The sequence below is a fragment of the Penaeus japonicus genome, unplaced genomic scaffold (genome assembly GCF_977035675.1).
Source record: "Penaeus japonicus unplaced genomic scaffold, GWHDUDI00000001_assembly GWHDUDI00000007, whole genome shotgun sequence".
NCBI lineage: Eukaryota > Metazoa > Arthropoda > Malacostraca > Decapoda > Penaeidae > Penaeus > Penaeus japonicus.
Window position 1 is genome coordinate 43,983,743 of NW_028234409.1, and position 17,500 is coordinate 44,001,242.

General features: G+C 23.5%; 1 protein-coding gene across 4 annotated transcripts in view; it reads left to right on the forward strand.

Annotated features, from left to right (window-relative positions):
- Positions 1 to 17,500, forward strand: part of LOC122267712 (uncharacterized) — a 55,249-nt gene that overhangs the window by 8,539 nt on the left and 29,210 nt on the right. For 3 of the 4 annotated variants that reach the window (XM_086538758.1, XM_086538761.1, XM_086538759.1), the window contains exons 2-4: positions 12,149 to 12,267; positions 12,957 to 13,043; positions 15,416 to 15,517. In XM_086538758.1, coding sequence (XP_086394884.1) covers positions 12,149 to 12,267; positions 12,957 to 13,043; positions 15,416 to 15,517 — 308 coding nt within the window. The remainder of the gene's footprint in view (positions 1 to 12,148; positions 12,268 to 12,956; positions 13,044 to 15,415; positions 15,518 to 17,500) is intronic. The other variant, XM_086538760.1, reaches the window with a different exon arrangement.

Here is a 17,500-nt window from a genome sequence, read left to right on the forward strand (position 1 = left end):
TACAATTTATTATATATATAAATGTAATGTATATCTATATATGTATATATAATTCTTATAATCTATAAATATATGTATATATATTTATATGTATATATATATATATATGTATTTTATATGTATATTTATATATATATATATATATTATTTATATATATATATATATATATATATATATATATATATATATATATATATAATTTATATATATATATATTTTATATATTTATAATATATTTATGTAGTCATATGTCTGTTTTATATATATTTATATAAATATTATATATATCAGTATATATATATATATATAATATATATTATATATAATTATATATATAATTATTTATATATAATATTTTTTTTATATATTTATATATGTATGTTTATTTATATATTCATTTTTTATATATTTATATATTTTATATATATTTATAATACTCTGTACTATATTTATACCATCTATATAATTTATATATATATAGATATTGAGTATACATTTATGTTTATCTATATTTTATAATATATATATTCCATTTATATATTTATTATATATTTATAAAGTATTATGTATATATATTTTTATATACATATATATATTTATATGATATATACTATATAATAATGAATGTTTAATTTATATATAAATATTTAAATATAAATATATATATAAATTATATATTATATAGTATATATATATATATATATAAATAATATATATGCATGTTTTATATATATATAATAAATATACATATTAAAGATAATTGAATTATATGTATATATATATTATATATAATACATATAAAAAATATATATATATATATATATATATATATATATATATATACATATAAAAATATATATATGTATATATTTATATATATGTATATATATTTGTATGTGTTTTTGGCATATTTGCATACTGACTTGTATACATTGAAGCATTCAGACAAACAGACATACAAACCTACTTAGATACAAGCATGCATACATAATTTGATACAAACATGCATTCTTTTATTTATTCATTCTTTCTGTCATTCTTATGTGCATTCATACATACAGACATACAAACACATACAGACACACACAAACTAGTTACATATATACATACATAATTAGATACAAACATTCTTGCAGACTTAAAAGCATACATACATACTGAAGCTAGTTGGGATAAATTGTCTATAGTTTGCTCTTAAATCTTTATGTGCTAATTGTCTCATATGATTGGTGAAACAAATTAGGTGGATTGTTTTCATAACATGTTTGCCGATGCGTTAGAAAAGGAAGACGCATCAGCTGATACCGGTGTAGAAAGTGTCAGGTGCCTTACTATTAATTGGAGCCAGAAAGCAGTTATGTGACTGGGTGAATAGTCATGGTATTTATGTCTTGTCACTGTCAGAGGATATGTGGCCCAGCTGACACCATGGATTATGATCTATTTCTGGACTGGCATATCGAAGGGTCTCAATCTCTCTCTCTCTCTCTCTCTCTCTCTCTCTCTCTCTCTCTCTTTTTTTTTCTTTTCTCTCTTTATTCAGATGTAAAGTTCAAAAGTATACCTTTTATTCCCTCCCCTTTGTGTGGTCGAGTGAAGCAGTTACAGCCAGTCTGTGACATTCTTAACCACCAAACTATCTGTAGCAATCTGATCTCTTCAGGGAGTTTCTTAATCCAGTGGGGAATGTTGGTATGGCACCCTAGGTAGAAAGTGGGGTTTCCTATCCTTGTTGTGTATTTGGGTGCAGTTCCAGGAAGCGTCAGTGCTGGAACTGTCTTTGGACTGTTTTTGGTGTGCTCTTTTTTTTCGTTTTGTCTTTGTCTTTCTCTTTTTCCCCCTTTTCTTTGACTAGTTATTTTTCTCTTTCTTTCTCTTTCTCTCACTTTGTCTGTCTCTCTCTCTCTCTCGTCTCTCTCTCTCTCTCTCTCATCTCTTCTCTCTCACCTCTCTCTCTCCTCTCTCCATCTCTTCTCTCTCTCCTCCTCTCATCTCTTATCTCCTCTCACTCTCTCTCTCTCTCAGTCCTCCCTTCGTCTCTACTCTCTCTCCTCTCTCATTCGATGTACACTCTCTCACTCTCTCTCTCTCCTGTCTATATATAATATATATATATATAAACAGCATATATATATTTATATATATATATATATATATATATACATATACATATAAACATTAATAGATATATACATATAAACATAACATATATATATAATACATATAAACATACATCTTATATACATTAAACATACATATTTATAGCACAATATAAAACATACTTCTATATACATATAAACATAACATCTATATATAATATAAACATACATATTATATACATATAAACATACATATATAGATCCTTAAAATAAATATATATAAACATATAATCATACATTCTATATATATCTATATATTTATATATATAAACTTAATATATATACATTAATATAAACATCATATATATATACATTTTATATAAACATAATATATATATAATATATATCTAACATACATATTATACATATATATTAAAAAATAATATATATTTACATATATATATAAACAAAATATCTATACATTTATATATATAAAATACATATATTTATATATACTTATATATATAAACATACATACTTATATAGATATTATTAATATATTATAATTTTTATATATATATATATTATGTATGTATGTTTATAGATTATGATATATATATATGTTATTTTTATTTATTTTGTATATATATGTATGTTGTATAATATATGTATATTATATATGTATTTTTTATATATATGTATATATATGTATGGTTCATATATATATGTATTTTATGTATGTTATATATATCGTATATATATATGTATGTTGTAATAGATTATATATGTATATATATATGTATGTTTATATATATATATATATATATATTTTATGTATGTTTATATTGGAATATATATGTATGTTTATATGTATATATATCTGTAAGTTTCTTTGTATATTTATATGTTGTTTATATGTATTATAATGTATGTTTTATAGTATATATATGGCTGTTTATATGTATATATATATGTATGTTTATTTGTATGTATATATGTGTGTTTATATGTATATATATATTGTTATGGTTTTATGTTATAGCTATGTATGTTTATAGTTATATATATGTATGTTTGTATGTATGTTTATGTGTTATATCTTGTATGATTTATATGTATATTAAAATAATATAAACATAAATTATATATAAACATATATTTTATATATATATGTATATATATATATTATTACATATTACAAATAACATATACATATACATATAATATTAATTACATTATACTTATACTACATCATTTTAAACATACATAGATATACATTATAAACATGTATGTATGTTATATATATATATATATAATATTTTTATCTTATATATATTTATTTATATATATTTATATAGATCTTTATCTATATATATATATATATTTAGATATATTTTATATTTATTATACATATATATCTATATTATATAGTATAGATATATATTATATATATATATATATATATATAGTTATTTATATAAGTATATATAAATTTATATTTATATTACATATATAATTTATATATATATATTATTATATATAATGGTATATATTATATATAAATATATAATTTATATATAATATAAATTTTATTATATATATATATATAAAGATTATATTTATAGAATAATATTTATTATATATATTCATATATATATATATATATATCTTTATATTTATTTATAGGACTATATATATTTATATGTATATTATTATGTAGAGTATATATATATATATTTTATATGTAAAATATAATATATTATAGTATATATATATTTATATGTAAATATAATATTTATATGTATATATATATTTATATGTATAATTTATATATTTATATGTATAAATTTATATATTTATATGTAAATATATATATGTATTTGTAAATATATATATAATTTATATATATATATTCAAATATATATATTTATATATTTGTGGTTTATTTATATTTTATATTATTTAGATATAATTATATATATATTTTATATATTTTATATATTGTATTAAATATTGATTATGCTTATAAATTTTGTTTTATTTATATATGTATATATATTCCCTATAGCTATAATTATTTATTTTTATATGAATATATATTTATATTTATGTAGTATATGTATATTTATATATTTCTTCTATATATATATTTATATATATATTTTAATTATATTTATATATCTATATATTATTTATAGATATATTTATATATATATCTATATATATAATTTATTTTATATTTTATATTTTAATATATATTATATATATTTATATATATATATTTATATATATCTATATTAAGTATTGATATATATTTATAGTTATATTTTTATTCTATATATTATTTTCGTTTTTATATATTTATATATTTATTTATATATTAATATATTTATGTATTTATATAATATTTTATATTCTGTATATATTTATTATATATTTATATTTATGTAGATATTATGTATTACCATTTATGTTTATATATAATATTTATATATATTTCCATTTATTTTTATTTATATTTATATGTATTTTATATATATTTTTAAATTCCCCATAATATAATTTATATATATATTTATATCTATATATTTCATATATATAGTTTTTAAATATAAATTTATATATATATTTTTTTATATATAACCTATATATATTACAAAAATATATATATATATATAATTACATATAAAAATTATATATGTTATATATATTTATACATATAAAAATATAATTATGTCTCTATATCTTATATATATATATATATATATCATATATATTTATATATAGTATATATATATATGTAATATATATTTGATATGTGTTTTGATATTTGCCATATGTACTTGTTACATTGAAGCATTCAGACAAACGACATACAAAACCTACTTAGTTACAAAGCCTGCATACATACTTTGATAAAACATGCATTTTTTCTTTATAATTCTTTCTGTCATGTCTTATGTGCATTCAAACATACAAACATTACAAACACATACAGAACACACACAAACTAGTTTAAATTTACATATATAATTAGATACAATCTGTTGCAGACTTAAAAGCTACATAATACTGAAGCTAGTTGGGATAATTGGTCTATAGTTTGCTCTTAAATCTTATGTGCTTTAATTTCTCATAGGATGGTTGTGTGTGGGAAACAAATTAGGTGGATTGTTTTCATAACATGTTTGCCGATGCGTTAGAAAAGGAAGACGCATCAACTGATACCGGTGTAGAAAGTGTCAGGTGCCTTACTATTAATTGGAGCCAGAGAGCAGTTATGTGACTGGGTGAATAGTCATGGTATTTATGTCTTGTCACTGTCAGAGGATATGTGGCCCAGCTGACACCATGGATTATGATCTATTTCTGGACTGGCATATCGAAGGGTCTCAATCTCTCTCTCTCTCTCTCTCTCTCTCTCTCTCTCTCTCTCTCTTTTTTTTCTTTTTTTTATGACTTTATTTTTATTTATTTAATAATATAGGTGTGTTGTTATGTAATCTTTATTTCTACTTTGTGATGGCTCAGTAGGGACATTGTTTGTTGAGAAGATCAGTAAGACTAATCTAGACACGGAATTCAGTAGGCCCTTCTCTGATTTGCTGAGAAGGAAGAAATTGAGATCATTGTAAAGCATAAGAAAAATTTGACTTTTATTTCTTGTTTTTGTTGTTACTGCTGTTCTTCTCTCTTGACTCTTTCTTTCTTTATTCAGAACAAATGCTGAATTGAGGCTTTTATATTAAGTAGGTCAAGATAGATAAAATCTGGAGGTACCAGTTACATGATGAAAATAAATAGGGTCAGTATGTCTGTTAGTGTTTATGTATATATATATATATATAATATATATATATGTATATATATATATATATATATATACATAGTATTATATATTATATATATGTATTATATATACTATATATATAATATAATATATATATAAATATATATATTTATATATATATATATTATATAATATTATATATATATATATATATATATATTATATATGTATGTTGTCTGGTGGTGAGGAGAGAGAGAGAGAGAGAGAGAGAGAGAGAGAGAGAGAGAGAGAGAGAGAGAAAGAAAGGAAGGGTTGGAGGAGGGGTTAGGGGGAGGGGAATGGGAAATTAATGTACTCATTCATTTCATTCCTATAGATTCATTACTTATTCTTTCTTTCTCTATTGGTCCTTCTATACTTATTTTGTTTTTGTTTGTTTGTGTGCACTTTCATTTGAGGCAGCATAAAACTTTTATTATCATTATATCAAAGTGTGATTCTGAAATAACATCAGGGAAAGTTGTACGTAACATAGGGGTCCACCACAGCGGTTACACTTGACATTTCGCAAGACAATAACAGCAAATGTCAGGGAACAGAACGTGGTATAAGCAAATGACACACTTGTGGCTGCTCCGGTAGTGTTTATTGGGTTGTTGCCGTTGTTGTTGAGTGAGACTTGTTGATCATCGACCTTGTATCATGACTGGCTAGTTGAGTTTGGCTGTTGCAGAAAAGAAATAAAGAAAAAAACACTTTCAAAGGGAAGTTGTTAAGTTTGCTTATTTAGAAAAGTTTGTTTGCTGGTATTTCCTCTCTGTATTGCAATACAAGTACTGTTATAGAGAAGTTCCTTACCAGAGGTCATAAAGAGGAATATTATATAACTTTTTTTCTTCTTCTTTTTTTTGGAGATGTGGAATCTTAGAAGATAAGGTGATTGCTTTCTCAGGAAAGGAGTGACCTAGATTTGATAAGGTTCAAGAAATTAATCCTTCTGAGACTATTTTTGGATTTAGATAAGTCAGTTCCTGTATCTTTTCTAAGGCAAGTTGTCAGGGTATATTAAATTATCATCTATTATATATTAGGAGATTACTTTGTTGCTGTTGCTGTCTATTCTTAGTTAATGACACAATATGAAAATGGTTAATACCTTCAAGTGTCAGAATATAAAATTAGTAGCCATCAATTATATTAATCATCCAGTCTTTAGTATACATTTAACAAAGAATAAAAATATAAATATTTCCTGGTTTATTTTATATTTCTCATGTACTTGTAACATTTTTAGAAGACTTGGAAAAAATCATTTTAATTTGGCAAAGAAAAAAAGGTAATACCAGTATTTCTTGCAGCCAAAGTAAAATCCACATCTGGCTTGTGGTATTAATTTCCCCAAAGAAGTAGTGGGAAGATGGAAATATTTGTGAAGATAGACTGCAATGCCCTTTGTTTGCAAGTTGACAGTTAGTACTAATACAGAATAAATTTCCTTTAGAATGATTTATTTGCCTTGGAGAAAAAAATCAACATTAGTGCCCAACTTTGTGATTTGGAGATCCTGTTCTTTCAGCAGGTGAACTGCCACATTCTGGACTCCTAGGGATCTTGATTCCATAATCATTAAATAAACTGGTTCTGAGAATAATTTATGAAACAAAAGATAGTACAAAATGGTAGAAAAGTAGAAACAAATAGGAAAAAGAATTTTTTTTTTTTCTTCTTCTTCTTCCAAATAATAAAAGGTAATCTTTATTTATGAAAGGATGGCAAGAACTTAAGAAGGGGTGTGGGGGTATGCCTGCCTGACCTTGTATGCTCTTGGAAAAGTGGATTGGCCAGGGTGCACCGGCGGGTGTTTGAAGGTCGCAGTGTGAACTTGACTAAGTTTCACGAAATCATATGTGGGCGTCATGTAAGTGAGGGAGTGTGTACGCATAAGAAAAAAAAAGGGGGGTTGATTTATGAATTGTTGGTCAAGGTCCTGTATCATATTTTAAGCTTCTCAACAGGAAGTTTAATTTGATACCTTTTTCATTAGTCATCAGTTGATAGTTAGGCACTGAAGTTAAAGAGGAATTAATTGTAGTGGTTCATAAGATTCATTCAAAGAAATTAGTTGCTGGAATTATCATCATCATCCATATTATGAATCTTATTTATTATATTTATTATTATTATTATTATTATTATTATTATTATTATTGTTATTGTTGTTATTACAGTTGTAGTTATATTCAGAAATTTTATATACATATAATTTTATTTGGTTTTATATTTCATTATCTTTATATTATATAATTAACTTCTTTTTTTTTCTCTCCAAACTGAAAATAAACATGAAATTATGGTGCATTTCTGGCAAGAGTGAAAGAGAGAGAGTGAGAAATAGGTTCAGGCAGGTTCAGGTAGTGACAGGAAACTGTACTTTTCTAGGAAGTGTTCTTTTTTGGGTCAAGAGAACTTTATAGAGTATGGTACAAAAAAGATAACATACAATACAGTACACTGGAGGAAGAAAAACTATACTTTTGTGCATGTGTGTGAGTGAGTGATGGAGTTTTTTTTGTGTATGTGTGCGTTTGTGCTATTTATATAAATTGCAGTAGATAGACAGATGAACTGAGGTCTTATTATTCAGGATTTTTTTTTTATAGACTTTTCCAATTCCAGACTTAATCCCTGATTTTGTCCAGAAATCTTAACTACCTAGTTCTAACTGGGTAGAATACATATTTTCTAGAAAAAATGTAACATATGGTGACTGTTTGGCATGTGAAGTATTGGATGAATAGGACACAGTATTAAAATTTCATTCGTTTTACCTGATGTTCATGTTCCTTATCAAAATTGTGCATGATGGTTTATAGGTATGATAAAATGGTTAGCTATTGTTTTGAGGTGATTCAGCATTTTTGGTAATCAGGAACACCTCAGTCCCCATGGGTATATATATATATATATATATATATATATATATATATATATATATATATATATATATATATATATATATATATATATATATATGTATATTTATATGTATATACATATATGTTCTGTATATATATATATATATGATATATATATATATATATATACATTATTTATATTATGTATATTGTATATGTATATACATATTATATGTGTATATTTATATGTATTATACATGTATAATATATGTATATTTATATGTATATACATATATATTTATATTTATATATATATATATTGTAATATTGTATATATATATATATATATATATATATATATATTTATATGTATATACATATATATGTATATTTATATGTATATACATATATATGTATATTTATATGTATATACATATATATGTATATTTATATGTATATACATATATATGTATATTTATATGTATATACATATATATGTATATTTTAATATGTATATATGTGTACATATATATGTAAAGTTTTATATAAGTATATATAACATATATAATAATGTATAATTATATGTATATACATATATATGTATATTTAATGTATATACATATATTATATGTATATACATGTGTATATACCATATATATGTTATATCTATAATGTGTATATATATATACTATATATAATTATATGTATATATATGTATAATTTTATATATAATATATATATATAATATATATATATATATATATATATAAAGTATATATTTGTATGTATATATATATATTATATATATATATATATAATATATATTTATTGTATATATATAAATATTATGTATGTATTATATACCACTATATATTATATTGTCTATATATATATATAATATATATGTATGTATATATCTATATATATTTATATATATATATATATATATATTCATTTATATGTATATACATATTACTATATGTATATATATTTGGAATTACACATATAATTAGTCTTTATATGTATAACTACAGATATATATATATATATGTATATATATATATATATTATTAATAGTATATATATATAAATTCAAATGTTTATATATATATAGGCAATATATGTTTATATGTATATACAATATATATTTATATGTATATGGAATATATATGTAATTATATGTATATATATATATATATATATATATGAATATATAATATATATAAATTCATATATATATATATATTTATATGTATATATATATATATTATATGTTATATATAATATATATTCCATTTATATGATTATATACATAAAAAATTTATGATGTATATGTAATATAAATTTATCATGTATGTATATGTCATATAAATATATAATGTATATATATAGCATGAATAATATAATAATATGTATATGCATATAATATTCATTTATATGTATATGCAAATATATATTATATATGTATATACAATATATATTTATAAGTGTATAAATATATATATATAAGTATCATATATATATATATATATATACATATCTATTATATATATATATATATGTATTTACATATGTATGTATGGTGTGTATATGTGTATATGTAATACAGTATATATATATGTAGTATATATTATATATGTATATATATATATATATATAATTATATAATATGTATATATGTTAAGTATATATTTATATGTATATATGTGTAATATATTTATATGTATATTGTGTATAATTTATATGTATATATGTGTATCATATATTTATATGTATATATGTGTATATATTTAATATGTATATGTGTATATATTTATATGTATATATGTGTATATATTGTATATGTATATGTATATATAATAACTTATATGTGTATATGTATATATATTTATTATGTGTATATGTAAATATATGTATATTGTATATATGTAATATATTTTATATGTATATATATGTATAATATATGTATGTATATATATGTATAAATATGTATGTATTTATATGTATATATATGTAGTATATATATAATATATTATTAAATGTATATAAATGTAATATCAATATGTATGTATATATATGTATAATATATTTATATATAATGTATATATATGCCTGTATATATGTGTTATCTTATATATATGTATTATATATATTTAATGTATATATATACTATAAAAATTATATATATGTATGTATATATGTTGTATGTATGTATATATGTATGTTTAATTAGTATGTATATTTCTATATTATTTATATCATATCAACTTTATATAGATATTAATGGATATGTGTATAAAAATTAAATAATAAATATATATATAGTATTTATATATATATTTATATGAATATATATAGAATTTTTTTATAATTTATATATATATATATGTATATATAAATATATATTTATATGATTAAGTATATATATATATTTTATATTATATATATTATTATATTTAAATTGTATCTAAATATTCATATATACATATATATATATTCTATGAGTACTAATATGTATATATAACAAAATATATATATATATCATATATATATAATATACAATGTATATGATATGTATATATTATATGTATACATATGTATATATATTTTATTTATATATATATATATATTAATATATAAATCTGTATATATATATATAACTCAATATATATATATAAATATATATATACATTACACTATCAATATGTTATATATATATATAATATATATATCATATCAAAAAATATATATGGTATATATAAATATATAATATAAATATATATATATATATAAGTATCAGTCATATATAAATAATATATATTTAGTACTATATATTATCATATATATATAAATATTTATATTAAATATTAATGTTTGTATTTGTATTATATATAGCATATAAATATTAGTAACTATATATATAACTATATCAATAAATATCTATATATACAAATACTATATATATATAATATATATTATGTATTATGTGTGTATATATATATTAAAAGCATATGTAAGTATATGTATTTTTACAACTGACAGACAGACAGACAGATTAGATACAGCAAGGACCAAGGTGTTCTGCTTAGCAGAGATGACTCGACTTAGCTAAACTAGGAAGAGGAACCTGACTTTTTGCAAAAGCTGAGGATGTTGTTCAGGAAGACCATGCTAAGACTTAGAGCTTAGCCTGTAAACTGCTATATCGCTCTTCAGCATTTGAGCCCCATGAAAATGCAGTTTTATAGATTTTCCCTTTCTGTCAGTCTTTTTCTTTTACTTGCTCTTTGTTTCTAGCACATTTTTAACTGGTCTTATTGATATTTCCCTTTGTCTTTTTCAGGTTATTTGACTCGCCAAAAACGAAAGGCCACGACACAGATTGGTTACGGAAAGATGTCGATGACCCAGCGCTTGTTGTTGTCAAAAAGTCATTAATTCAGAAATTAGACCAAATTGCATGTAAGTATCTGTAATACTCAAAGTTGGTATATTCACTAAAGTATACAAATTCTATAAGAATAATAATGTAGTGTAAGTTGTTATATTATGTACTCATTCCTTATTACAAAGAGTAACTAATTACCTTCACAATACTTGTTACATGTGATATTGAATAGTGACATAATTTTACAGAAGGAATAGATTAAGTTATCTGGCAGTGATTGTAATTTAGTTTTTAATACTGCTCTTTCCATGAACAAACTAAGGTTATTTTTCAGTAGTGTGAAAGATCGGCATATGCATATTGTCTCACTGATGTAGGAGGCATATTTTGCTCTCGTCTTCCTGTTGCTCTTCCTCCATCTCTAGTATGCCGAGTTGCTTTTCTCTCATCCCCACTTTGCTTTCCTTCTTCTCTTCTGTATTGTCCATTTTTGTTTCTCTATTTTTATGGCTCGGCTCACCCTTTTCTTTCTCTTTTTTTTTTTTTTTTTTTTCTCATCCTCCTTTATCTCTACTTTTTTCCCTGTTTTTGTTATTCCCCTTTCTGCTCCTCTCCTCCCCCCCTCCCTTAATTCATCTTCATCTCTCTACTTTTCCCCTCATTTTCCCTCCATTGTTCTTATCTCTTCTTTCACCCCCATTTTCCCCTTCATTTTGTCTGTTCCTCTCACTGCCCTATCTCCTAATCCATTTTATTCTTGCAGTGTCCCCCCACCACTCCCCCCGGCACTCGTTCAGCCCCTGTTCGTCGTCGGGAGTCCTGTCCCCCGACTCACCACCATCCTCGCGAGGTAAAGATCACAACTGCCCATGCCTCATTCTCGTTTGTATGCCGATTCTTGCAGGAGTGATGACCTTGCTGTTGCATGTTGTCTCACATGGTAGAGCATCAGTTTCTTTGGTTAGATTATCCGATGGGGGACTCTTCTTTAGTGTCTAGATAAAGGGTCTGTATCTGTAGTGCTGCAGATGGAAGATAGAACATAAAGTCCCTTTATATGAAGTAGCTCCAATAGTGTGTTCTCTTTTTTGTATAACTGATAGTATTTAAATCCGAGGAACCTTTAGCTGGAAACTAGTTTATATATATATATATATTATATATATATATATATATATATATATATATAGTATATAATATATATATATATTTTAATATATTTATATATATATTATATATATTTATATATATATATTTATAATTTTATATTTATATAATAATAAATTATATATATAATATATATATATATATATAATATTTATATCTATATATAAATATAATTTATATATTATAATATATATAATATATATATATATAAGATTATACAATATACATATACATATACAATACCCTCATACACACATACATAAATAATATATAGATATATATATATACTATATATATATTCAATATATATAATATATATATAATATATAGATATCCCCCCTATATATACATATATATACATATATATATATAAATATATAAAGATATAGATATATATAGATATACATATATAAATGTTTATATATATGTATGTATGTATGTTGTATGCACACATGCACACACGTTGAATGTACGTACATATATATAATTTGATCAGCCATTAGCTATGATTCTTATTGAGTCATTGTTGAGAGTTGTCCCTTTTTTGATATTGACTATAACCCAATGGATAACTAATGAAAACACCCTTGGTGCTCTACTCTGATATGTCTTGATGTGTGTAAATGTACAGAGATGTTTGATTTTGTTCTTTTCTAACATGAAAAATGGTGCATTTGGTAAAGTTTTGACCACCATTTCATGAAATATTCAATCTCAGATATCAGCCTGTAAAGGTACAAAGTGCAAATTTTATATCTGAATGTCCTGACTTTTGAAAGTATTTAGTAAGGATTTTTTTTTTATATATATCTTCTGATACAAAATGAAATATTTTAAGAGCATTTGCCAGGATTACATAATTTTAATATGTGACTGATAGATAATAGAAAAACATCTAGTATTGGTATCTGAGATGGAAAATACTCTTGATAAAAGACTGATTGTATTTATATTGATATTTATGTGCATCACAGAGAAGTTAGAAATAATTTTGTGGTATAGAGGGTAATTTACTTCTTGTTCATAAAAAACTCAAAAATGAAGATTCCACTACTTTAACAGAAACATGGCATAACTATTAGAGGATAAGGGTTTGAATTAATTTAAAGTGAAGCCTCAATTTTTAATTACTTTTTTTTTGGAATGTTTCATACCCCAGCATCAAGTCAGACTAGGCCACCTCCTGTTTTTGGAACCATTATCTGAACCTCCTGCCTAAGCAAGGGAATTCATGAGTGGAGTATTTGCATTATTGAAGGGATAATACCCCATAATGTAGCTTATGAAAGATGAAAGATGTCATAGATCTTCCTGCACTTTGAACAGGCAGGTTTGTTTTGTATGATTCAAACATATGACAGTGTGATTTGCCTTTAGTTTGCACTGATGACACTCTTGTACTCCTTCAGATCTCAGTTCACTTTACTTTACCCTACCCTACCTAACCATACATTAGCCAGTAGAATGTTACCATATGTTTCAATGCCCTACCATACTACACCTAAGTTGCAAATTGGAGGCACACAGAAGGGCAACTGACCTCAACACATCATTCATTGTTATTCAGTTTACTTCACCTCAAAAGTTGTCTTGCTATTGTAACATAGAACAGATCAAACCAAAGACAATGAACAGTGTCATATTGGATTACAGAGATGATCCTTTTGTTTTTTACTTTGTATGATAGTCATATAATGGAACAAAGTATAGACGTCATATTTATATGTATTTATCAAGAATGTTATGCCAATATTTTACAGAATTCAAATATACAGTTATCCATTTGATTAGTGCATCTGCAGAATCTTTACTCAATGCTTCTTAAAGGGTTTTGCTTGCACTTTGACCATACAATATGGCTTGTTGAAAGGAATTGCATAGTGCAGCTCTATGACCTGCAACTCTTGATAAGAATAACACCAGCTTTTTTTTTTTTCTTTTCTTTTTTAAGTCCTAATATCTTCCTCAGTAGTACAGTCAATTCTTCATCCCTGACTAACTGCTACTTAGTGTTTTAGTGTGTTTAAAAGAAAACTTGATATGTATACTTTTCAGGTGAAATAGATACCAGAACCTTTGTGAGACCAAAGAAGAAAAGGTCCCTAGTATTTGGTGATGCCGTAAATGATGAGAACAGGAATTCATTGCTAAGGAGAGGTTTGTGCGCATGTTTGTGCATGTTTCATTATTTTTGATTGTGTTTGTGTGATGTCTAAGTTTTACATTTATCTTTTAAGTGCTTGAAATGGAAGTGAATTCTTTTTGCAGGAAAAGTATGATTTAATTTGATTTATGATAGCTAATGGATGTTTATGCACTGGCATGTCATCGTTAGATGTCACTCTAAAGTCCTCTCTGAGTTAGTTTTATGAGATACCGATATGTTTTAGATATGTAAATGTACACAGATCACAATAGTTGCCCCTTATTTTATGCAGACTTCATACAAAATTAAAATTCTGACAAAGCTGTACAATAGCTCTACAGATAGAAGAGACTTGAAACTTATTTCATACAGCTTCTATAAAAACAAGTAGCTTCCCATATCTCATCTTTTCAAGTTTAAAGAACAGGTTAAGAATTTTGTCACTTTTATCATATAGTGGGATGGACTCAACCAAATGTATCCATGATCTTTAAGCAGTGCTCACTCTCAACCGCTTCAACCACCAGTCCCCCAACAACATAGGAATTACCAAACAATAAAAGTGTGAAATAGAGGTTTGACAAGTTGTCCCCCTTAAACCGGATAAGCCTAATTATGATAAAATTAAGGATATAAATTAATTAAGATAAAAAGATGAGAAATAAATATATATTAAATAAATTATAATAAGTATATAAGATATTAAATATAAATATAAATATAAAAAATAACTAATATAAATAATAGTAATTATTAATATAATGAAAATATATTAAATAGATATAAATATTTTTATATCATAGATAATATAATAAAGATATAAAAATTAATATTTTGAAGATGATAGAAATAAATAGATATAATTTATAATATATAATATATGAAATATAAAAAATATCACTTCAATCTAATACACACGTCCAAGCCTTGGAATGAACAAGTGGGCCCCACCAATAATCCCCTCAGCCCCCACATATATAATGTCTATTGTTATTTTACACATATGTAGTTTATGTTGTTTATGTGGTAGCATGTATTTTTGGATTTATGCTGGTAATCCTCAAGTAAAATAAGGGGTTACTATTTAGTTCTATGCAAATTAAACCAGTCTCAACTTGTTACTTTTTCTTTATAAATTAGTTTTATTTATAAAATTTCATATTTTCATACAACATTGGCTATTTTTATAGATAGATATATAGTTAGCCATAGAAGGGATGAGGCAAATAAAGCAAAGATGTTATTAAATGCACTTGAATTTTCACTTTTCATGTATTTTTTTTTTAATTTCATGCACAAGAAATACTTTTGTAGAAACATCTACTAACGCATACTTGTAAAGTCATTATACATTTTGCATTATTTTTTATATTTGTTATTATTTTCTTTATTATTATTACTATTATTAATATTATTATTATTTTTCCTTTTGATAGTCAGGACTGTCTAGCCTTAAGCTATTATATGATTTTTGTTTTTTGTGATTCATTCCCATCTTTTTGTATGTTTGATTGATTGTTATTGATTCAATCTATCTGATTTTTGTACATGAATTTCACAGATTTTATGCTGACCAATATCTTATTTTTATTGTAAGTTTGTAGAGGTCTTTGTAAGTAGAACACATTCTCAATGATGTGGCCTTAGGCAAATGTGTTTGCCTAGGACTGTATCAATATAGAGAGACTTACCTCATTTATGTGGAATGATAAAAGATTGTTGTTAGCTCTGAAGATGATTGTTGATGATCTTTTCCTTTTCCATCTGTCACTTGATTCATTGAGTACTTATTCATTATATCCATTCTTTACACATTTCTAGGAAAGCTACAGTAAGGGTTTGAGAGGAAAGTGATAAGGGAATAGTGATAGATAACATCTCTCCTGGTCACGATAGAGATATTCAAATGGTAATATGAAGGCTGTCAGAAGGAAAATTTACTGTAGATAAATGTACACTTATTTTATGTGTATTCAGATTGGAAGCCAGAAGAA